The sequence below is a fragment of the Chiloscyllium plagiosum genome, unplaced genomic scaffold (genome assembly GCF_037043375.1).
Source record: "Chiloscyllium plagiosum isolate Xiang-an unplaced genomic scaffold, Cpla_swu_hap1 HiC_scaffold_1, whole genome shotgun sequence".
Lineage (NCBI taxonomy): Eukaryota > Metazoa > Chordata > Chondrichthyes > Orectolobiformes > Hemiscylliidae > Chiloscyllium > Chiloscyllium plagiosum.
The window spans coordinates 15,962,347-15,986,767 of NW_028270139.1; the positions used below are offsets into that span (position 1 = coordinate 15,962,347).

At 42.5% G+C, this 24,421-nt stretch overlaps 1 protein-coding gene and 1 long non-coding RNA gene across 5 annotated transcripts in view; one reads left to right on the top strand and one right to left on the bottom strand.

The window, feature by feature from the left end:
• Nucleotides 1-4,882: 4,882 nt before the first annotated feature.
• hmx1 (H6 family homeobox 1) lies at nucleotides 4,883-8,439 on the bottom strand. Its single transcript, XM_043698578.2, has 2 exons — nucleotides 7,715-8,439; nucleotides 4,883-6,659 (listed from the first exon to the last, which is right to left on the bottom strand). The coding sequence occupies exons 1-2, from the start codon at nucleotides 8,007-8,009 to the stop codon at nucleotides 6,049-6,051; spliced, it is 906 nt and encodes a 301-aa protein (XP_043554513.2). The 5' UTR covers nucleotides 8,010-8,439; the 3' UTR covers nucleotides 4,883-6,048.
• Nucleotides 8,440-8,691: 252 nt separating this feature from the next.
• Nucleotides 8,692-24,421, top strand: part of LOC148152077 (uncharacterized) — a 98,288-nt gene continuing 82,558 nt past the window's right edge. For all 4 annotated transcript variants that reach the window (XR_015757201.1, XR_015757215.1, XR_015757221.1 and 1 more), the window contains exons 1-4: nucleotides 8,692-8,798; nucleotides 9,324-9,386; nucleotides 11,392-11,445; nucleotides 20,296-20,439. This is a non-coding gene — a long non-coding RNA (uncharacterized LOC148152077). The remainder of the gene's footprint in view (nucleotides 8,799-9,323; nucleotides 9,387-11,391; nucleotides 11,446-20,295; nucleotides 20,440-24,421) is intronic.

Consider the following 24,421-nt stretch of genomic DNA (forward strand, 5'->3'; position numbering starts at 1 on the left):
ACCATGAGCATTTTGTGAGAATAGAGGTAGGCTTAGATGTAACCAGCGACTGTCAACTCGCCCTGTTGCGCCTTAGCGGCCGCTTTGCCCGGGCAGTACTTGCTTTGCGGTGAAATGATTTGAAAGAAGGGCAATATACAACTCCACTGAAATACCTGCAACAATGCAAAATGAAAAGCTGCCAGTTACTATCAAATATCGTCAGTGTGAAATTATCTAGTTCTGTGGTAGGCCAATGGTAAATATGATTTAGCCATTTTTGTTACTTTTTAGTACTGTAACTGTGATACTCCGTTTCGCTTGTTAACAGTTAAACTAATGCAAAGGAAATCGCAAACGTGTGGAAGAAGTGGTGAAGTAGGATTGAAAAGTATGGTTTGCAACATTACTGAGGTTTTCATTTTATATTCCTCCCATTCTTTCTAATGTTTGGCAGCAATTGCCCATAAAGTCACTATGCACCTCTCCCATGTCTGAAAGAGAAGAATTGCGCCCGGTTTTGGGCCCCATATCTCAGGAAGGATATACAGGTCCTACAGCGTGTTCAAAAGAGGTTCATAAGAATGGTCCCAAGAATGAAAAGCTTCACATAAACGTTGGAGAACTCTGGGTTTATACTCGATGGGTGTTTAGAAGGATCAGGGGGGATTTTACTTGAAAAATGCAGAATACTGAATGGCCTGGACAGAGTAGATGTTGGGAAGATGTTTCCATTGGTAGGACCGGAGAGCACAGCCTGAGATTAAAGGGCAGACCTCTTAGAAAGGAGGTAAGGAGAGACTTCTTCAGCCAGACAGTGGTGAATCTATGGAATTCCTTCCCACAGACGGCTGTGGAGGCCAGGTCATTGAGTATATTCAAGACTGAGATCGATAGGTTCCTGAATACCAAAGGGATCAGGAGTTACGGGGAGAAAGTGGGAGAATGGGGTTGAGAAACTTATCAGCCATGATTGAATGGCGGAGCAGAGTCGATGGGCTGGATGGCCGAATTTCTGCTCCTATGTCTTATGGTCTTATGGTTTAACTCCAGTTATGTTCTCTCGAAATGAGATTTTACGCATTCGAATTAGCCAATAGATCCTTACCTTAATGTCCGACTCCAGAGTTAGGGTAAAAGAGAAGTGAATCGCTGTTCTGATTTTGCTTTCTGGACCACAGAACCCTTGTCCATTTCGTGAATTTTCTCATTGTAAAGAGATTGGCTGCTGGGCCATCTATAATTTCCTATTTTAATTCCATGAAGTAAGGACGTCGAGTGTTGTGATATGTTTGTTTGCCCCGATAGGATTACATGACTGGAGTATGACAATTGAATTACACCACCTGTAAAAATAAAGCTATGTTGATACTTCTTGGCCTGCTTTGAATATTTTTCACAATATGGCGATAGAATAAAGAAACAATTCTGAAGAGTTGCAATTACTTTTAAATAGAAGTTTGGATTTAACGACATACAAAGATCGAGTGATACTTCATGCCAGGTTAGAATCAAAGCCTGTACCTTGGGCCCTATGACCTCCCCCACTGATTATGTTCCATGTCACCTTTCTTCTACTTTTCTTCGTTCATTTCTAACAGCATACCTTCTAGCCCTTTCTCTATTATTTCCTTTTCAAACTTTCCCTTGTAATAGATCAGCTTCTCCTTCAATGCATCATCCAACAAGTTCCTGAATAATTAAACTACCTTCCTGCAATTTCTCGATGGCAGATATGTGGAGATGAAATGCGTCGCCATTAAAAGGAGTGTTCAAAATGAAACTGGTTCACCATGCAAAGACCATATTTCTTACAATCACAGGAGTAATGAAGCTGCATTGAAGTCAAGGAACAGAGGGAGGGAGATTGAAATGGATGCTCGGGGAGTGGGGATGGGGAAGATAAAACTAGCACATTTCAGTCAATATAAATTTCAATTCACAAGTGCTCAAAATTTTCCATGTATAGTTGAGAAACAGTCTTTTTTCAGTTATAATCCTTCATGAACTGGGTATATGCTAAAAGGCTTTACAGATGGCTAAACATGTTTGGAATTGTACTACCTGTTGTAATGTAGGGAAATGCAGCAGCCAAACGCTAAATGACAACCGGATAATCGGTTTCAATGCTCGTGTTTAAGAGATGCATGATAATCCCATTATGTTTGGCAAAGCAATGCCAACACACGATGAAAATCCCATTGCTCTGAATACCGCTCATGCCGCGCAAGTAGTATTTCTTTCTCTATGGTAAGAACGATTGTAACCAGATTAATTTTTTTCCTTCCTAGGAAATTGTAGTGCCAATACTCGACCGATTAATTTCTTCCCATTTCTCGGCTACAACATTCCAACCGTCCAGACAATTGCAGTATCCTCTCATTCTTTTTAAATCAGCGTCAATCTTAGCAATGGTACATGAGATAGAGGTTTCCCCCCAGATTCAACGATGGTTAAAATGCGTTGATATTCCCTTCAATTCAATTTTTACTCTCTTGTCATTTATTCCACGCGCGTTTTACCACAACAGTTGGAGAAGCCAATACATGCCTGAAGGTGAATTACGTTTGTTCTTTTTCGTTGACATTGAGAGAACGGAGATTTATAAAGTAATTGAACATAAAATCAAATAATAAAAAACTCTTCCGAATTGCTTCGATTAAAACTAATTTCAGTTCGGTGCCGTAGTCTTCTCTTACATAGTTAAATGTAATGAAAAATAATTTCAAATACGCTACTGAAGACATCGAGGAAACGTCTGATCACATTCTGTCGATCAATAATTTCAAAAGAACCCAGTTTAGATAATAGAACTCCAAAAGAATTGCATGGACGAATATCTCGTGTAGATTTCAAGCACTGAAAGCTAAATTTCAAGAAAACTTCTGGTCATTGTAAATAAAAGCACAGAATTCACTCAGCATTGCACCGGCTCATCCAGTGAAGTTTCAGACTAACTCCATGGTCTAATTATTTCTGTGTCTTTGATCCTATACTTGGACAGGACTCTGAAGTTAGTACAAGCGTTTTTATGCGAATGTTCTCACAAATTGAAAGATATTTCCGGGTATTTTTTATACGTTTGTGCTTTAAATTTCAGGGATGAGACTAATATGGCTTTAAAAAAGACACAATCGGATTAAAAATAAGCCTTTACCAGTTGAACTGTTAGATAACAGGTACTAAATGAAAACCTGAAGTTGTGGATCAATAATTTTTGTAGAATTGCATGTCATTTCATTTCGGCACATTTCCCCAGATCTTTCACTTCCTTCCTATTTTCTCAATAACACCGTTCACTACGAGAATTATTTATTTTTTATTCAGTGCACTAATTTACTTCCCTGTCTCTTGATTTTAAAGTCCATGCGGGACTGGCCCATAATTTTATCTTCAGAGCTGGCACCCCGCGTATTTACAGCATTTGTTCCAAGCATAGGTAGTGTTTGACTCATATCGCTTCTATTGCTCATAACATCGCCACATGGCTGATTAGAAAGCTGCAGACAGATGTGTCAATGTTTCGCAGAGGGAATTGTGGGATGTGATGACTGGGTGCAAGATAACCAGCATGAGATTCCATGCCCCAAAGCTCTGCCTTCCTGATGGACTGATTTCATCCTCCATCAGAAATCAGTGAACCTTTCCGTTCCCTCCGTTCTAATATAGTATTTTCAACGCCTCCAAAACGACAAGGTACTTCGGATAAACAATGTCATGGAAATTATAAATAGTGCATATTCAAGCCACTGAATTTAACACTCATATAACTGGGACAATGTATTGGCCAAGGTATGCATGTAGAGAACATCCTATCGTCTGTAGGAAGGTGACACCGAAATCAATTGATACAAAGGCAATTGAAACCAATGTTCTCTGGCATGTTCTGACAAATGTATGCCATTTGTTTTACAGATCTCATAACGCGTCTGAAGGCTAGAAACCAGTGCAGTCTGACCTTGTTATAGATGTGCAGCATAGACATTATTTAGTGAGTTTTCTGCTCTTTGTTAATGTCAGATTTATTGTAATCCCATAAAGCTGTTTTATTTTAGAGACTTTGAGGTCGTGCTTTTGTCAGGGCACCTCGATGTTTAAGAATCGTACCAACAATTTTCACCTTTCCCTGCTACTCTCTGGGCTGTTTTATTTGGCACAGATGTTCATTTAGACCATACACCATGTTACGTCGCTCTTTTTTTACGTGTTTTTAAACATAATCTTACATGAATCGCTGTCAATATTATATCCGTCGCCATTTCTCCAACGTTGGTGAGATTAGGTCGCGCAAGTAAAGATAACGGGCACAGTACTGTTTGCAGATAAGCAGCAATACGTCAGTCCAGTCTCTATAGAGTCTTCATTCAGCCCGTTTAGAGCATCGATGAGCAATGATCGAGATTTGCTGAAACACACGCGGAACTCTGTGAAGATCAGAAACAAAAGCAGAAATTGGTGGAAAATCTCAGCAGGTCTGGCAGTATATGTGGAGAGAAATCAGAGTTAACGTTTCAGGTCCAGTGATCCTTCTTCAGAACAGTTGCGAAACTGATTTCTCTCCACAGATGTGGCCAGACCAGCTGAGATTTCCCAGCAATTTCTGAGTTTGTTTCAGATTTTCAGCGTCCGCAGTTTTTTCTTAACTGTCTGTAAAGATCAGTCTTGGAACGATGCAAACTGAACCAGCGATCGTTTGCTGGATTTCACATGATGGTCTCCTATCTCGTGTCAAGAAATTCTGGAAATAGTAAAGAAGTAAATCTGCACTTGCGACAACTCCTCTCACCAGCTTTCAGGAAATAGGGGAACGTTCGACCTTGCTAAATAGTTGATTGCGATTCATTGACCAAGGCAAGAATATAGACACCAAACGGAAACTAAGGGAAGCTATAAAGCAGTTGGAGTTGGTTAAGTATAACTTTTAATGTCATATGTTTGTTTTATATTATTAACAGTACTCATATGTTTGATAATAATCATGCATTGCTTATAAAAAGTCTTAACACACTAATATTTCACAATAAAACCTGAAGTCATGACTAGGACTGAGAATTTTTCGGACAAATATCCGCTGCTCTGATTAAATCTACAGCAGTATATACGTCACCTGAACAAGAACAAACGATTCGGAATAAAGAATTTGCAAATGCGTATAACGTTATCGCTCCGGCCTTTAGTGCAAAGTACAGTTTCGGCCATACTGTACTAAACATTCAGTCTGTTGCATAGTAGAAGCTTAGTTATTTTTTTTCTCCAGATTTGCAACTTGTAAAGCTAAAAAGAAATATGGTTCCACTTTATTGCATCGCATGAGGAGAAACGTTTATGTGGACGAGGTTCACCGAAAATATGCGATCTTTATATGCAAACGATTAAGCAAAAGATACAATGCAAACCAAAATGAAGCCAATCACCATTCCTGACAGTTCTGTAACAGCTCGATATTAAATCAAATGGATGTGTGGTGAATGATGAGTTGATTCAAAGACCAGTTTGCTTGTTTTTCAAGGATTTGACCAGGGGTTTATTGCATTTCTTTCCTCCGATAATATAAATGCGGTTAGCTACATCGAGTTAAAAATAATAAAATCAAAAACGCCCAGTAACTAATGTTTAGATGTACTAAAATCCAATTGAGCATTTTGAACTTGCTCTGGACTCCTCCCTTGCCCGTTCTAACAAGACCGATCAGTTAAAAAGAAATCTAAGTTTAACACAGCAATATATTGTATAAGCAAAGGGGACTTTATATAAATTACCTATGAAGTTATTATTTTTTATACTGTAGTCCATGGGCGTGGTGGTTGTCTTTAATGACGTGGTCACATCAGTGAATGCGGAAATCATTGTATTCAAGTCTGCAATCATTTCTTTGGATGTAAAGGAGCACAAATTTCCGGTCCGGCTCTGCAGCCACAGCGCCCCAGAGTACACTATTGCACATTTGCACCAACTGAAAGTGTTAGAGACAAAACAAAAGTGTTGAAATTGAACCAAAAGGCTTTTCGTTTCGTTTCTCTCATGGCGTCACTTAGACCTTCCACGTACCATCTGGTCGAAGGGTCTGATCTAGACAAGTCCACTCATTTGCGACCTTAGGAAAGGCATGGAGGAGGGGAATGTTGTAAGAGGGTAGTTTGCAGTGCCTGAGAAACTGACCAGAGGAGGGGATACCTGCGGCAGGCTGAAACTTAAGGCGCCGGTTGGTGTACTTTCGTGATATAAAATGGGGACTCTGACAATCCTCTGTGCACTGTGAGAGAGATTAACCGCTTCCAGGTCAGCGGCCAGCTGCCTTTTCCATTTATTTCTCCGATTTTGAAACCAGATTTTGACCTGAGTCTCGGTCAGGTGAAGGGAAGCGGCCAGACCCGCTCTCTCGGAGCTGCTCAGGTAGCGCTTCATGTCAAACGTGGACTCCAGCTGGAAAACCTGACTCCTGCTGAACACGGTGCGCGTTTTCTTTTTGCGGCCGGATTTCTGCTCGGAGTCCATCTGGCTTTTGGCAGCCGGGGGGCTGTCTGCCTCTGACCTCTTCCCCTCCAGGAGCTCGTCTTCCTCTGGGCTACAGATCTCCTTGTGGCTGTCCCCTTTGTCCGAAACTGGCGGGGAGTCTAGATCACTGGCTGGGAGGAAAAAACATTGCTCTTCGACGGAACTAGGACTTCCTTGCTTCGGACCTATGAGCGCAAGCAGAGAATGCAGTTACAGGCTAGCTCTTGGTTACTTCACAGGTTAAAGCGAAGGCATGGAACAAAGGATAAAGGCTTCTGGTATTGTGACTGCCTACCAGAGTGTGAATTCATGGTGTGTTGCTGAACCTTACTGATCATTACTAATTCCTGAACATCACTAATTCCGTAAACCGGGGGGAACCGCTTGGGGTTTTTATTTAAAGCCCAGTCGGATAGACGCATTAAATCGTCTTTCTTTCGCTCAATCATTTCTGGGCAGCCGTCTACAAAACCGAGGGCGCAGCGGGTTTGTTCCGATCCAACCTGCACCGGGCGTTAACTGTTCAAGGACGGCTGAGAAATGACTCGCAGGTCGTGAGAACTTGCCCTGACCAGGCACAGTGTGGTCAAGAACCAGGGTGGGGGTGATGTTGTGGGGGGTAGGGGTGGGGGGGTCGGGGGGTTGGTGCTGGTTGGAGAAATTGAACACAACAAACGACTAAAATGAGAGGAAGGTCGCCCATCCCCGCAGTTAATCCCGGGAGCCGAGCTCACACTGGGAATATCGGCTGTGACATAATTGGAACACACGGAGGGCTGGGAGACGGCAGAGCCTTTATTACCTGACTTATTACTTTAACCTGAACTGTGAAATGTTTGTTTTTAATCGTTAAACCTCATTTTTCGCAGTTGGTCCCATTTATATCAGACCGGGATGAGTTGGGGGAAGGTTAATCCCCGCGGTCTGTTTCAAAGTTTGGCCTTAGCTCATGAGTGAGGAGGCAGAATCAGAGTGCAATAATTTAAACAAGAAGGCCAGCTTTAGCCTCACCACCCACAATCCCGACAGACTAAGGTGCCAATGGCAAGCCTCCATGCAGCTGCCCAGCAGCGAGACCCTGTTCATGGGCTGTTACTGACCACAGGCAATGGAAAACGGCGGAGTAGTGGCGTCGAGGTCAGGATGGGGAAAGGGGTTGGGGGTGGAGGGGGAAGCTGGGTTGACTGACTGCTGGAGTCGGTGCCGTTCCCGCTCAGCAGCAAGGCGAGAGGAGACTTACTGTCTGGACTGGCACATCCCGCACATCTGGGCTGTGTTCGGGTGTACCACTGTAACATGCTGTCCCTGAGCGGAGAGCCGTGTGTACACAGAGCCAGGCTGCAGAGCTGACAGCACAGCTGGTTCCCCGCAGTGCCGTGAGGGTACAGGCCGGGTCGGGCAGAGACCCTCTCCCCGCTCTCCTCCTTGCTGTCCGCCTGCCTCTCCTTGCCATTACTCCGCAGCAGATTCTCGATGAAAAATGAAGACACCTTGGCAGGCGCTGTGTCCTGGGGCCCGGTCACTTTGTCCGGCATGGTATCCTGAAACGCTGTGCGGGCTGAGAGGTGTATCTCTCCAGCTCAGCCCCAGAGAGCGACCCTGCGGGCTCAATCACCTTTCCTCCGGCGACAGACTGACTCCCCGAGGGCTCATAGCAAACCGGCAGCTAACAACGCAACCCTCCCAGACAGCTCTCCCCCTCCCCGCAGCACAGACACCAACACATCGTCCAACTCGGCGCCAGTCAGTGGAGAGAAACTGGTGGGGGAGGGAGGGGGTGGGGGTGGTTGGTGAGAATGATGAAATTCAAATGTCAGGCTCGTTAAAATGCCTAACATGCGAGGAGTATACCACGGATTGGACGGGCACAATGGCAAATGGGATTACTGAAGAAAATGAGAGAATTGCTTGCAATGAGTTCACTTGCTCTGTTTCATCCCGAGTGCCTGCGGCTACAGGGGCTTGCCAGTCAGTGGTTTTATCTAGGTCAATTAGGGAACAAATCACAAATCAGAATCCGGATCTCGGTTCTGCATTCCACACACCGAAAGGGAGTGTGAAAGGGGAGGGTCCGGCTGGGGGCGGGGAGGGGGGGGGGTGTCGTTGCAAACCTGATTTTTTTTAAAAATAGCCTATTGGCTGACAGGAGGAATTTACTTCCACTTCCTGTAGGTCGTTTCGCGCGTACACACACACATACCCACAAAATGGTCCTCTGTCGCACAGCACTTAGTGCCAGAGCACTGAACGCTCTCTGAGGTGCATTTTGTCCACCTTGTCCTGTGTCCATTGCAAACGCTACCCATTCAGTGCTAAGACGAAAAGTAAGATGATCTGTCTGCCTGTTGACTCATTTGCCCTGTCCGTAAATTTTAACGATGATGCTCGTGGACCAATAGTGCACAGCTTTTCCAAAACGGCCGTTCTTTATTTTTGCACAGTTGGCTAATACAGGGCGCTTTTGAAATAGAATTGGTTGTTGTTGGTGTCACCATTATTCCAGTAAAATTAAATGTGATGTTGTGGCTTTGCCCGGCGGCGAACGGAGTCGCTGTGTTGTTAAAACAAAAGTGTTGAACGAAGCGTATCCACATTGTCTGTTCAGCAGCGCCATCCAGTTTAAACCATGTGCTGAATTTATTGAGGGATAATTGCTCATCCTTGCATGAAGTGAATTGAACTTGACTGTACGGTTACTGTGAAGTTGCCTCTTAGCCAGTAATCGGTTTTAAACTCCCTCTGATTGTTATTGTTTTGTAGTTTTAAGTCTGATCATGTTCGGTTCAAAGGGCGAGCAGTTATTGCAAATGTCAGCTTAACTCGGCGTCTTTTTTGTTTTATTTGTCCAGGTCCAATACAATACAATATACTAAGCTGATTTCCAAAACCAGACATGAGCCTTTTTTATATAGGTGAGTGGCTTCTATTAAAACATCGAACCAGAACAAAGAGGTATAAACGGTCTTCAATCATAATCGCTCATGATGCTGCCGACATTGCCAGTTTACATAAAGAAAAATCAAAGGCGATCCAACGTGGGATCCAACCGAGCATCTAAGTGGTTTAGTTTCTAAAGGCATGTGTCCATAACATTTCTGAACTGACAATAACACAATTGATATAATCTGTACAGTGTGGGTATAATGGAGAAACGGGGATGTTTCGTGTGAATGACTACTTGACTGTATCAAGGCACACCAATGTAAGGTCAAAACACCCATACACTGAGCAGGCTCTGCACAAAATATCCATTGGGAGCTTGCATGCTGCCCGTTCGAATATGCTGTTCTGTGTGTGTTTTCCTGAAAAGTAGTCAGTTCTTCATGTTTTAACTTCGCGTGGGGCTCGCAAGGTGCTCATTCTACCCTTAGGAATCCAAGCGGCTCATTTGAATCACGGATCTACATGTAACCGGCAGGCGCCAGCAAAATAGCCCACCGTACAAATACGCCAATTGACTAATCACAAGAAATAAAGAGCATATCAAAAATCGCTTGCTTCGTTCGAGTACAACTTGTGCAAAATTAAAGAGTAGACGATTAGAAGGATTTTATTGCCCAACTTTATTTGTTCCAAAGCACTGCTGCCTCACAGCACCAGGGTCCCAGGTTCGATTATAGCCTTGGCGACTGTCTTTGTGGAGTTTGCACATTCTCCCCGAGTCGGCGTGGGTTTCCTCCGGGTGCTCCGGTTTCCTCCCACAGTCCAAAGATGTGCAGTTCAGGTGAATTGGCCATGCTAAATTACCCATAGTGTTAGGTGCATCAGTCAGAGGGAAATGGGTCTGGGTGGGTTACTCTTCGGAGGGTCTGTGTGGACTGGTTGGGCCGAAGGGCCTGTTTCCACACTGTAGGGAATCTAATCTAATCAGTAGAAATGAAATCAGAATAAAGTAGGTCCGGTTAATAAAGCTTCGAGGCGTTAGTGATAAATATCGAGCAGCGAAAATCGTTCCTGATTTATTGCGAGATTGAATGGGATGCCTATTCAATAAATTCTAATTTAAGTCATTGTGAACTGTAGATGTGAATAAAAGACAAGCTGGAATATTTTAATATTAAAAGTACACGAGGTTTGCAGTATCGATAAATAACAGCGGCTAACGAGTTCAAATTTCAGCGCTTACTTTTCCAAAAAATAAGATTATTTAGGGAAAACGTTATAGTTTTCCAAATTGATCAAAGATTTGAGAAAAAAAATCCTATTGTGCGGAGCCAATGCAATATTAAACTCAAATGCATTTGAGGACGGAATCCCGTGAAATGTCGACTTCCCGACTGGTCAATATAATTGGGTTTCTGAAATGTTACAGTGAGAAAGGTTCTATTATGTCAACAGTACTGCCAGATTAGCAGGTCATAGACACAGCTACTTGCAAATCGATACAATATGTTCAATTGAACATTAACAAATTAAAGCTCATCCTGGTCCTGTATGTCTGTTTTGTGGCCTGTGATTTCTTTGAGCTGAGCCAACAGTTGTTTTGTATAACACACACCCAACAGCAGCTGGATAAGTTATTGGTAGACCAACGCGCAAGACTTGTCAAAATAGTGGTAATGTGGCAAACTTACATTTCGCTTGATTTTATTTTTAATTAATGAGCCTTTATGTATTATTTCGTAGCCTTGATATCACCTAAACACATAATCCGCGCATTCCTATACAAAAGTCAATTTTTCTTGATTGTCCTTAGTTATTTGCAGAGTTGTCATTAACCGGTGCAATGTTTCCGGCCGACCGAGTGCTAATATGAAATATTCACCTGTGCACCTTTAAAAGGCTCGTTTTCATCTTGAAACGTGTATAATTTCATTCGAAATGCTGTAAGGCACTTTATCTGAAATGTACACTCGATACAGATTTAGTAGAGACATTCACTGTTCAAATAGTAACAGATTATGTTTTGATGTTTAGGTTGATTGGTGTTTCTTCGTGAGCTGAGTATCAATGCTTCATACACTCTTCCAGGTAAATACATTCGTTGTTCTACCGTTTTATTCTATTCATGAACAATAATTGCATTGACAGATAAAATATTTGAACAATGCACACGAAATATTTGACAAAATTCACCAATGAAAAACTTACAGCAATAATGGCTAACTGGCAGTTGGACCTAAGAAGAAAGTTAAAAGTTGACTTGGTGGCATGTTCTAGAAATCGCACAGCACTTATTCTGCAATCCTGTGACGAAATGTAAGTTCAGATCAGCTCATTGCAAACTGAGAGAGTAAACACACAGGATGTGGAGTTATGATGCCGCTCTGAGATACACAAACCTATGTGAGCTGGCTGGGTCACTTGAACTGTATTTTTTTTTGTTCTGGACAGCTCCTTTATTTTGATAGCGAGTTTCTCTGTAAGGAGGAGTCGAAGGGCCACCGCGCGAGGAGTACACACGTTTTTTTTTCTCACGAAATTATTCTAATTCACACTTGTCATGGTAAAGCAACCATACAGAGTCTTCGAATATGTCATTTTTATTCCAAGGAATGGGAGCTTTCCAATTGTAACTGAATAACTTTGGAACAGTGATGTTGAATAACTTGCACAGGCAACTCCAACACTTAGAATTCTTTGGTTAAAAGTGCGCGACCGTCAATTCAGCTCAGTGATGAAGATGTCCGATCAAGTATCTGCATTTATTTTAGACGATTTGCAATGTTGCGTTGACTTTCATTTAATTGTTCTGGATTTCCTAAATTGGCTTGAATTTTGGGTTCGTCAGAATCAAACTTCCTCTGATTGCAAATATGTCTATGTACTGGAGAAAATGGAGTTGGATCCTTTAACTATATGTCGCAACTCAATCCATAGTAAATTAGGTGTTGATATATTGCCACATTTTCTGGTTTTCTGAAACTTAATTCCATAAACTAGACAAGGCCCACCGAGAGTCCTGAGAGAATTCCAGAACATTCTGTCAACGCTGTCAAACATTTTTCAGCAGGAAACCCAATTATTGGTTCAGTCTGCTATCGTGGTCCTTTATATTTCCAGTGAAATTCCTGACATTTTCTTTTCCGTGGTCTACAATCCTTTTGTTCCTTCTTAACAGAGGGAAAGAGCAGAAGGAAAACAACTTTCCAGAAAGCGAAAGAGTCGTCTAGAGTCAGTATTTATTGTCATTTCGTTTTAATGATATTGTACTAAAGAGCTTACGAATTTATTTATCTTTGTGGCAGCATGAATTTTATCCGAGCAAAAACGTTGAATCCCACATGCATTAAGACAGCACTGTTGAGTGGGAGAATATTAGTGGCAGACAGCAGCAAGATAATAGAGCAGAACACAGACCATTGTATTTCTCCTACTTCTCTACAAATTTGGAAATTTGATGCTAAATCGTTTTCTTCACACTAGAGCGGATGAAGTCCTATCTTTCAACATTATCCTAAGTGTTCAAGAATACGATCTTGTCATTGGTTTTTCTCGGTTCGGTGCTACTTTGAAAAGTCCCGATATTTCGTGCATATCCATAGTTTCCTATTCATGTCATAGTTGTCAATTCTCACTATTATTCACAACATTTATCAATTGTTGAGTATTTTGTTGCCAGTACCCCCAAAATCTCTACTTTATTAGGTTCACTGGACTATTCTTCCATGACCATTTAATGCTCCGTTTTAAACGCGTGACCAAGTTAGGCATTATGCATTTGTTTGTCCAGCCTACATCTGACCGAACAATTTAATATTCTAATATTCAGCTCACATTCAGAATGCTAAATGATTCTACTTGTTCTCGGTCTATTACTAATTGAGTACTTCTGCAAGGATTGAATTCCACTCCAATATAGGTCTTCGAATGTTGTTCTGTTGCCAGAGAGAAAGAAAAGTTCTTCCCACAGGCACATCCCGCCAACATAAGCAGCTCCCAGCCATTCCAGCCCCACACAGAATCGTCCCTCCTTCGCCTGGTACTTGGTTGGAAATATGACAGGGAGCATTATTTTTGTCACGCGCGGCAAAAGGCGAACACACACACACAGACTCATCTCCTTTAATTCATTATAGCAATATCATACGACGAAGCAGAAAGCCAAACGCATTTTTTGACACCGTGATTGAAGCATTTTGTTTGCATTTCAATGGTCACTTGGTGGATCCCGTGTATATTCTGTTCTGACAGGAAATATTTCTAGCAATTCCGCCGCGTCAGTTCCCTTCCAGTCATCAGGTTGATTCTGCTGTTCATTGTGCATTTCTTCCAGCTCCAGCTGTCACGTTGAATAACATCAGCTGCCCACAGGCGGGTGACATTTCATTTTCCGTTCTATTAAAACTTGACCCTTTCCAAATGAAGCATTCAATTTCACACGCGGCAGCTCTTATTAGTTGGAACCGGCTATAAACAGCGTTATAAATAAACGTCGCAACTTTAGAGTCACAGCGACTGTCGGCAGTAGGATCTCCAGCTCCTTTCGAATTTGACTATGCTATGCTTTTCGTGAACTGCTTCAGGGCATTTGATTTTGAGAAAGGAACATGAATCAGGAGTAGGTTACTCGGCCCTTCCAGCGTGCTCCGTCATTCAATCAGATCATAGCTGGTCAGAATTTAACCTCAACGCTACATTTCTGCATATCCCTAACAATCTTCCATCACCTTGATAATCATGAAACTAGCTACCCCTCTCCTTTAAATATTTAGAGTCTGCATCCACTAGCAGAGAATTCCAAAGACTCACGCCCCTCCGAGAGAAAAGGAAATCCTCATCTGAGTCTTCAGTGGGTTACCCATTATTTTTTTCAAATTATGGCCCCTGTTCTAGATTCTCCCATAAGTGGTAACATGCTCTCCACAACCACCTAGTCCGGTCCAAACCTCTCCTACCAATGGTAACATCTTTCCAACAGATAAATGAGCGGTATTGCATATTGGTAATGCAAGCGAGGACAGGACTTATGCAATTAATAATAGGGCTCTGGATACTGATGTAGAAGAGACAGGACTAGAGGTTCAGGTAAGTCATTCTTTGAAGTTTACATTGCAGGTAGACAGGGTGGTTGAGAAGACGTTTCACACGCTTGCCTTCATTGCTTATACCCTTTGAGTATAGGAGTTGGGACGGCATTTGAGGTTGTAGTGGACGCTGACGACGCCTCTTCGGGAGTATTGTGTGCAGTTCTGGTCTCCCTGTTATAGCAAGGATATTATTAAAATGGAGAGGATTCAGAAAAGGAGATGGAGTGTTTGAGATACAAAAATGAACTGGAAAGATCGCCTTTTGTTCACTGGAGGGTAGGAGCTTCAGAGGTGACCTCATTGAGGTTTGTAAAATCACGAGGGGCATAGGTAGGATAAATGACAAGGGTCTTTCCCCGAGGGTGAAGGAGTTCAAAAATAGAGGGCATATTTTTAAAGTGAGAGGAGAAAAATTTAAAAAGAACCACGAGGAGCAACGTTTTTGCACAGGGAGTAGTTAGTGTGAGGTGCCAGAGATAGTGGTGGATGCAGGTACAGTGACAATATTTAAAATACAATGGGATAAGTTCATGAATAGGAAAGGTTTGGCGGGATATGAACCAAGTGCAGACAGGCGAGACTAGTTTAATTTGGGAACATGGCCGGCGTGGACTGGTTGAAGGGTCGGTTCCCATACTATATGACTCTATTACCTCTGACGCTTCTAAATTCTAAAGGCTACAAGTCCAGCCTGACTAGCCTTTCCTCATAGAGGCAGCCCGCTCAGTTCAGGTATTGGACCCGCAAACTTTTTTTGAAATGCTCCAACGCATTAACATTATTCTGTAAGTAAGGTGATCAGCGCTCCAGACGTAGTTTCACCAAATCCCTGTTTAACGGAAACTCTTGCATTCAATTCCCCTCACAATAGACCGGAACGCTTCATTCGCTTTCCTGATTGCTTGCTGTACCTGCACAATAACATTCTGCTATTCATGCACCATAACACCCAGATCTGTCTGCATCTCAGAGCTCTTCAACCTCTCACCATTTAAATAACATGTTTTCATTTTCTTGATCTTTTTGGCAATGGTATGGAAAATTTCACACTTGCCCACATTGCACTCAATTTACCAAATCTTTGCCCGCTCACTTAACCTGTCTATGTATCTTTTAGGTTCCTCTGTCCGCTTCACAACTGGCTTTCCTACCTACCTTTGTGTAATAATCAAATTTAACTACTATATCTTTTTAATCCCAAACCCCACAGTCATGATCTGAATTTAGTGGCGATAGAATCACGTAGTGCTCTTCTAAATTAGAAATGCACCTATTGAACACTTTGTTATCGCTTCTCCATTACTGCTATGAGCGCGACTTAATGATAAGGCATCCATACTGGTGCCGGAATATTGCTGATCCATTGCCCTCAGTCTGAGATCTGGGAGCTGTGCTCATGATCGACCTATTGATACTTATTCCGAGAAAAAAGCATATGTGAACCGTTACCAAAACAAAAGCGCTTAAGTAATGACCCACTTTCATTGGCTAGTGGTTTTTACAGCTGTAAATTTAGCAGTGTGCCTCCCCGAAGTAACTGAGTGGTAATTCCCCTCTAATGACTAACACCACAATCGACTGCCTTCCCGACAGCTCTGTGCTTCCAACTTGCTGGATTCTGTGTGTGCCCCTGATAACAGTAAAAGGTTGTCAGTCGTCGGTGGAAGCAGATCATAGCACCGCCTTTAGACATGACAATAAAAAAAAACAGATGGACAGAGCAGCGGGGTCTAGTCATCGCTGACCCCAGCATCCGAATTCACACTTTGCTCTTTAGTTTCCCTCGGTGTGAAACCGCACTTACCAGAGCTGCCAACACTTCAACTTTGTCGCTATCAGTGGGACCTTGCTCAGCTTTAACAAGTTTTGGTTCCTGAACATACAAGTGTATTAAAATAAGATACTGTGCTGGCTTCCCAGGTCACTGTTAATGCACCTGGAGCGAAACTACATTAAAAAGAAAATTGAGAAACATACTTTTGGGCTATTAGCGCGCAGAAACAGGTATAAACTATTCGGCCCATTGAACTTGCTTTGCCATTCAATTAGATGGCGACTGATCCGTGCTTTAACTGCCCACCTTAATACACTTGCCGAACCAGGTTTGCCAGTCTTAGTATTGAATGTTAAACTGACCTGGTCTTTGCATGAAGAAGTACTTTCTGACATGACCCTTGACTAACCCAGATCCTATCTGATGTGTGTGCTGCCTTGTTCTGGACTCGTCCATTAGAGGAAGCAATTTCTTACTATTTGCCGTATCCATCCTTTTGATCTCCTTATGCGCCTCAAACAATCCAACCTTTAAGCGTAGGATGTGCATCCCACAATCATACAATCACAAAGGTGACAGCTCAGAAGGCGGCCATTCAGCCTGTCCTGTCAGTGACAGCGCTCTCTGTGTAGCCCCGGCACCTGCCTTTTGCCCATGGTTCTGCATTATTTTTGGGAGGAATATAACATTTTCTTTTGAAAACTCGATTCAATGGTATGCCGCCGCATTCCAGGTTCGAAACCCACGGGGCATCAACACGCTCGTGAGTGTGTCACGCTCGTTTGTTCAAGCAGCATCCTCTGGGTCTGGATCCTTCCACTGTATCACCCGGGACCCCGTCACCCGACCCCCACCGCGCCAGTTCGAGCGTCCAGACAGGCCCACTATGATTTTGAAGCCCTCGATCAAATCTCCTCCTAATCTTCTCTTTTCAACGATCGCTGTCCCTGTATCTCCAATGTCTTTCCGCAACTGATGTTTCTGGAACCACGCTGGTGGAATCTTTTCTATACTGACTTCATGCAAATTGTGCCCAGCCAACATTCTAGACTTGGCTGAGCTCTTGTTTTAAACAAAGTCATCATGACATCGTTGCTTTGGTGTTCTGTGCCAGTATCTACAAAGCTCAGGATTCGATTTGCTTTATGTACTGTTTCTAGCCCGTTAGCTTCAATGATTTGTTCGCATATACCCCTAGATGCTGCTGCACTCCCTTTGATCTTGTATGCTTTGTTTTGCATCGCGTCTCCCTGGTTTTAACTAGAAACAATCTTTTCACTCTTAACTGCGTTAAATATCAGCAGCTACGAGTCCACCCATTCCGTAGCCTATCCATGTTATTTCGAAGTTCTCCCTACCTTCCTCATAATGCATTTGTGTCATTTATAAATGCTGAAATTATTCCCTGCACGCCCAAATTATAGCCATTAATTTATATAAAGAGAAGCAGAGTGTGCTGACGTCTGGGCAACATCACTACATACCTTCCTCCTGTCCAAAAAAAAAATTGTCATTGCTTCTTTCGGAATTTCAACCAATTTCATATCCATGTTGCTACTAACCCACTTATTCCATAGCTCCAACTTTGTGGACAAGCACTTCTTAAATCATCTTCAAAAGTCCAAGTATAGGACATCAACCTCATTACCCTGATCTACACTTTCTGCTGACGGTAATGAATTATATCCCATTCGCTGAATATGAGTTGCTGTGACCACTTGAGACATTTGTTGTCGTCTGGAGGTGTGGACTGTATTGGTGTAGACTCCAATATTCTTGTCAGTACGTGGATGACCAAGAATCTCTCAGACTTCTGGTGCTTTATATTAACACATTTGCTTTCATAGTTCAGTCCTTTGAGTATATGAGTTGGGAAGTCGGTTTGAGGTTGCACAGGGCATTGGTGAGGCCTCTTCTGTAATATTATTTCCAGTCCTGGTCGGCCAGTTAAAGGAAGGGTATAGGCGAGGGTTCAGAAGAGATACACTAGGATGTTGCCGGGAATGGAAGGTTCGAGTTATAAAGAAAGGCTAGATAGTCTAAGACTGTTTTTCTACTGGAGCGTAACAGGTTGAGAGGCGATCTGACAGAAGTTTATAAAATAATGAGGGTTATAGATAGAGTTAATGGCAGTTGTCTTTTCACTAGGATGGGGGATTTCAAGACCAGGAGGTACATTTGTAAGGTGAGAGGAGGGAGATTTTAAAAAGAGATAAGAGGTACATTTTTTTACATAGAGGGTGGTTCCCGTGTGGAATGAACTTCCCGAGAAAGTGGGAATGCAGATGCAATTACAACTTTTAAAAGACAGTTGGATAAACGCATGAATAGGAAAGGTTTGGAGGGATATGGGCCACGAGCAGGCAGGTGGGACTAGTTCAGTTTGGGATTATGTTCGGCCTGGTCTGGTTGGACTGTTTCCATGCTGTATGATTTTATGACTCTACCGCACGTGCTGGAAGGATTTGCAAGTTGACACCCAATGTGTTTGCCCACGTTATGAAAGCTCCTTGCCTGACCAACAAATCCTGGGGCGGGATTTGCAGCAGAGCTTCCGGCTCAGAGGCAAGGCCATCACCATCTGTCACCAGACCACCCAAACCCCTCTGTTACCTCGTTCAAGAAGCAATTTCATCGAACAACACCCGTTGTTATCAAATGGATACTTGCTTTCCTCATTCATGTACTTGCAATCAGCCCCGGAAACTCTGCAATCTGTCTGTACAGCACCCCTTTTTCTTCAGGTACTGCAGATAATCTAATGGACTGTTGCAGATGGGGTCCAATAGCGCCAACTATTATCTGAATCTTTTTGAGGTAAAGAAATGGATTCTACTAGTTTTTAAAATAATTATTGTTGCATATGCCCACTGATGTCTGTAGTTGGACCTTTAATTCCATCTGCTCCTCCACAATTTATAATTTCTCGCAATTTGCAGAGGGCTGTGATCTAGCTTTCTGTAGATGACTTCACATCACTTATATTGATACCGATTTGCCTCTGGTTTGGATACTCATATCATCTATTAATGCCCCCTACAAACGTTCGGCTTCTAACCGGGCCATTTACTTCGCCAGCTAATTTATTAATGGCTAAAAGTGATGGAGTCAGATGTAAGTGTTCTTTGTTCTTTCCTCGTGAGTGGTCTCCCTATCTATAACTAAACGTTAACTTTAAAATGTTGAAGCGGTTCACAGTAGTTGCTATTGCAAAGGACTATCCCACTCTCCGTTGGAAAAAAGGGTGAAAAAGATAAGCGTTACATTTTATAAAGTATCGATGGTACATCGTTAACAAATATTAGCACACATTATTAGAAACCTGAAGCCAGACTGAAATATTCAACAGCATTGACGAAACATCACTTAAAAGAAGCAAGGCCCTTCTAGACCCCAGTGGAAGAATAATGGGAGTTATCCCAAGGAGATGACAGCCTCAGTCAAATCTACATTTGAAGGGGGTGTAGCAGGGATGAGATGGGAAACACATGCAAGACCTGACGGATGACCTTCAGAACCACTGAAGACTGGTCCAACAAGCGAACAAAGAAATGGTTTATTGGGCACATTCGTCAAAAGGGGACTAAAATATACATCAGAGAGGCTGGACAAAAAGCAATGGCAACGAGGATAGTAGGGAATATTCCGGAGCGGTCTGTACGCCCAACATGACCAGACACCACACATGAGTTTCCTCTTGTAACGACGTGTAAATGAAAATAAATGAATGCGAGTCTCTAAGAATTGACTTGTGATTGCGTTCCACATGAGATTATATACCCCATCCCGGCTAACTTTCACACTGACCAAAGCAGTCAGGTTTGGATAATTCTATCCGCTCAAGTAAGCTTTGACGTTAAACTAATAAAGAATAAAACAATATCATAACAGCTTACAGTGCAGAAGGATCCCACTTAATTATTAGACTTGGAAATGCCCTCTGAAGGAACTATCTAAACCAGCGCATTTCCCCATATTTCCAGTAATGTTGTACATCATGATTTACTTTATAGCATGCGTTTAAATCCCTTCTGAAAATTACTAACCTATTCCCCTTATTCATTCACTGGATTCTAGATGTTTCGGGGTGGTTTTGTTAAATACCATGACACCAAACAGTGCCATAACATGAAGCTCACAAGATTTCGCTTCCACATCGAGAGAGAGTGCGCCTTGAACGTGGAGTGCACGTTCAACCACATTTACTTGAACAAACAGCTGGTAAGTTCCCATGATGCTCTTTTATAAAATTCAGATTTAACTTGTCAAATGTGGTACTCAGTAGCACAACGCAAGAGCCATTATCATCGCTTAAATCTGTATATGAATGGCTTGAAACTTGGCTTTTGTTCTAAAGAGCGCCACTATTAATCTGACACACGAGCAAAGTTCTGTTTAAAGGCAAACAACTTCAGCAAAAGGTAGTTTTGGAAGGTGTTCGAGCTGTTGATAAATCACAGTGTCTAATGTAGGAATGTTTATCATTTTAGAATCTCTTCAGCGTGTTAACATTTTTTTTTACTAATGCGCCATGGAATTGGAAGAAAACAGCTCAGAAACCAGCTGGCTCACTGCAAAGGTCTGCCTGTCGGCTCAATATGGATGTGATTAAAAATAAAAGGAACAATCCAAAAGAAATTATCAAGGTTAACCAAAACCATTGCATGCTCTAGCCGTATTAACAAAATAAAGTCAGGGGCGGGGAGCATGATAAATTACAGCAAATCGCTCGTTTCAAGGGATCTTTCCACAACATATTACTGTAAGCGCTAATGGGCTGACGGTTATTTGATATCGATGAACATGAAAGTACTAAATTAAAACATTCTGGCTAGCAACTGACACAGAGTCATTGATCTTCATCCATTTGGAAGAGAAGTGAAGTTAGAATAAATTAAAATCGAGTTCTCTTTTCAGATACCATTCTGGTCTAGAGTGTACTTCCAACCTAAAGTGTTCTTTTTAAAAAAAATCAAGCATTTTGCATCATGTTTAGGAGTTGTAATGAAAATGTCGATAGTTATCTAATCTGCTCACCCGCTGGAATCCTAACAGCAAATACACTATGTCATTTGTATTCCATCTTTCATTTGTGGAATCCATCTGCGTAACTGAAGGGGAGAGGGTTCTCTCGGGGACCTCCTCGATGAAAATCAAACACCCTCTCCAGGATGGGTTTCAATAATTCCCCAAAGACGGCCCGAGTTGCCCAATGGAAACCCGTGTTGTCAGTGCAAAAGGCATGTTGTACGAGTAAGCAGCACCAGAAGTAGCATGTTAGCGGGTCAACAAATAATGAAAATTAACGTTATCAGATTACTGCAGAAAGAAGTCCTATGACCTCCTAGACTCGTGAGATTCCCCAGAGCCCTGGAATGCCAGTTTATTACACATTTCGCCTGCATATCCAATAACTCCCCCTCTCCCTTCACTGTTAGTTGCTATGGTTCACATCGTCGACGGTTGCAAATCTAAGAAATTTGATTTGACTTATTGTAGTCGCATGTACCAAAGTACATTGAAAAGCTTTATTTGCAAGTAGTATAGGCAGGTCAATGAATTTATGTATTTTGACTGAAGTGCGAGGACCTACCCAGTATTTGCACTATAAAATGGGTCATTTGTGCTCGCCCCTTTCTATGGTCGCATTAAGTTGTGCCTTATTTGATTTACTTTGCACGCTGAGCCGCAGCGCTAACTTGGAATCACTTTGCATTGACACAAAACTCGCAGTGTTCTGAGTCACATCCCTGGTTCCAGAATGAAGGCGAAGGAAATGCCATATTGTCCCCACTTTTGAGCCAAAGTCTAAACTTAATGTATTACTCAACTATGTTTACAAAACTGACTCGCGTGGCCCATTGAACAGCAGGTAAACTGGTCTCCCTGATTCCAAACTTACAGAACAACAATGCTTCTTCCTGCATCTTCCTTCAATTCAGCCGCTGTGACAATACAGTTATATCAAAGCTCGCTCTCAAGAGTTACAGAATACCACCCAGGGGGAGTTATATGATTAACTGAGTGTCTAGAGGCCTGGATTAATGGTCTTCAAGTATGAATTCCAATCCCACCATGACACTTGAAAGATTGCATGTCAGTTAATTAACAACAGCACGGTGGCTCAGTGGTTAGCAATGCTGCCTCACAGCACCAGGGTCCCAGGTTTGATTCCAGCCTCGGGTGACGGTCTGTGTGGAGTTTGCACGTTCTCCCCGTGTCGTCGTGGGTTCCCTCCGGGTCCTCAGGTTTCCTCCCACAGTCAAAGGTGTGCAGGTCAGGTGAATTGGCCATGCTAAATTGCCCGTAGTGTTAGTCAGAGGGAAATGGGTCTAGGTGAGTTACTCTTCGGAGGGTCGGTGTGGACTTGTTGGGCCGAAGGGCCTGTTTCCACACTATATGGAATCTAATCTAAATCATGATTTAAAAGCTGGTAGCGGTAATAATGGCAGTCTAACTATCAGATTATAGTTTTTTTAAAAGAAAAAGTCTGCTTTACTAATGTCCTTTAGCAAAGGAAATCTGCAAACCTTATCTGGTCTGGTCTTACATACAATCTCAGACCCACAATAATGTAGTTGACTCTTGACTGTCCACTAAGGCAAGAATTTGAATTGGAGACGAACAATCTTTCTGGCCTTTTCAGCATGTTGTCACACAATTTTAACTCAGAAAAAGGAAGTCAAGCTTTGTTCCGCTTGTGTTCGTGCTGCAGCTACACTGAAACCAAAGTGAAATTCTGAGGATCCCGGAAATCGGAAATAAAACCAGGAAGTGCTGAAGAAACTCAACAGATCTGACAACTTATGTGGAGAGAGAAACAAAGTTAATGTTTCAACTCTGCTTGGGACTTCCACAGCACTATCTGCTTATTTTTATTTCTGAAACTGCACGTAGATTCAAAATAATTTTAATGGACATTTTTATTTTCACATTCCAAGTGCTATTTGTCACACCTTGCGGACTGCTGTTTAAAAGATGCCTGAAAGGTGTAGACTTTCGTTTGCAAACTTTATCTAAAGCCAGCGTCAAATATAGGAAGGATATTATCAAGCTGGAGAGAGCTCAGCAAAGATTTACCAGGGTTAGGAAGGGTTTGGAGGGGGCGGGTGCTAGCAGGTGCGATTAGATTGGGTTGGGATATCTGGACAAGTTGGAACGAAGGGTCTGTTTCGGTGCTGTACATCCCTTTGACTCTATGACTCTATGTTGGCCGGGATTGGAGGGTTTGATTTATGAGGAGAGGCCGGAAAGACTGGGACTTTTTTTACTGCGGTGTAGGAGGTTGAGGGATAATCTTATAGAAGTTTATAAAATCACAAGGGGTAGAGATAACGTGAATGACAGGTATATATTTCTCTAGGGTGGGAACTTTCAAGAGTAGGGGGCATATTTTTGAGATGAGAGGAGAAAGATTAGAAAGAAAAGCACGAGGCTTTTTGTTACACAGAGTGTGGGAATGGACTTGCAGCGAAATTGGTGGACATGGGTAGTTACAACGTTTAAAAGACATTTAGATAAGTAAATGAATAAGGAATATTTGGAACAATATGGGCCAAGCGCAGGCAGGTGGGACTAGTTTAGTTTGAGATTATGGTCAGCGTGGATGGGTTGGACCGAAGGGTCTGTTTCCGTGTTGTATGACTCTATGGGTAAAGTCATCGCTGACAGATATATTTCATATAACAAAGCCAGTTTGTTCAAAAAAGCAGGCATCATTTTTAATTCCCAAGGTAGATCGATAATTACAGACATACCGCAGAGACTGTTTTATAAATTCTAATTCAGGTAGGATTGGCTAAGCGGACAGCTCTGTAGCTCCCTAAAGACTCGACCCTCCGCTTGTTTGCACGGCTATTTGTTTCTCGCTGGCATGGGTAAACTTAGTACACGTTACATTTACTGCCATCCCTCGTTGGGCCGAGCAGGCGGCTTCTTTTCTGTCATAGAGTCGTAGAGATGTACAGCACGGAAATATCCCCTTCGGTCCAACTCGTCCATACCGACCAGATATCCTAAATAAATCCAGTCCCATTGGAACCATTGCACCTATATCCCCCTAAACCCTTCCTCTGCATATAGCCATCCAAATATCTTTAAATGTTGTAATTGTACTAGCCTCCACCACTTCCTCTGGCAGCTCATTCCATACCCGTACCACCCTCTGTGTGAAAAAGTTGCCCCTTAGGTCCCTTTTAAATCT

What these genes read in the sequence shown, in the direction of transcription:
- hmx1 (XM_043698578.2), bottom strand. Translation starts at nt 8,009, where the DNA reads ATGCCGGACAAAGTGACCGGGCCCCAGGACACAGCGCCTGCCAAGGTG. An exon ending in GGGATGTGCCAGTCCAGACA is followed by an intron (nt 6,660 to 7,714) that starts GTAAGTCTCCTC and finishes TTGCGCTCATAG; the next exon opens with GTCCGAAGCAAGGAAGTCCT.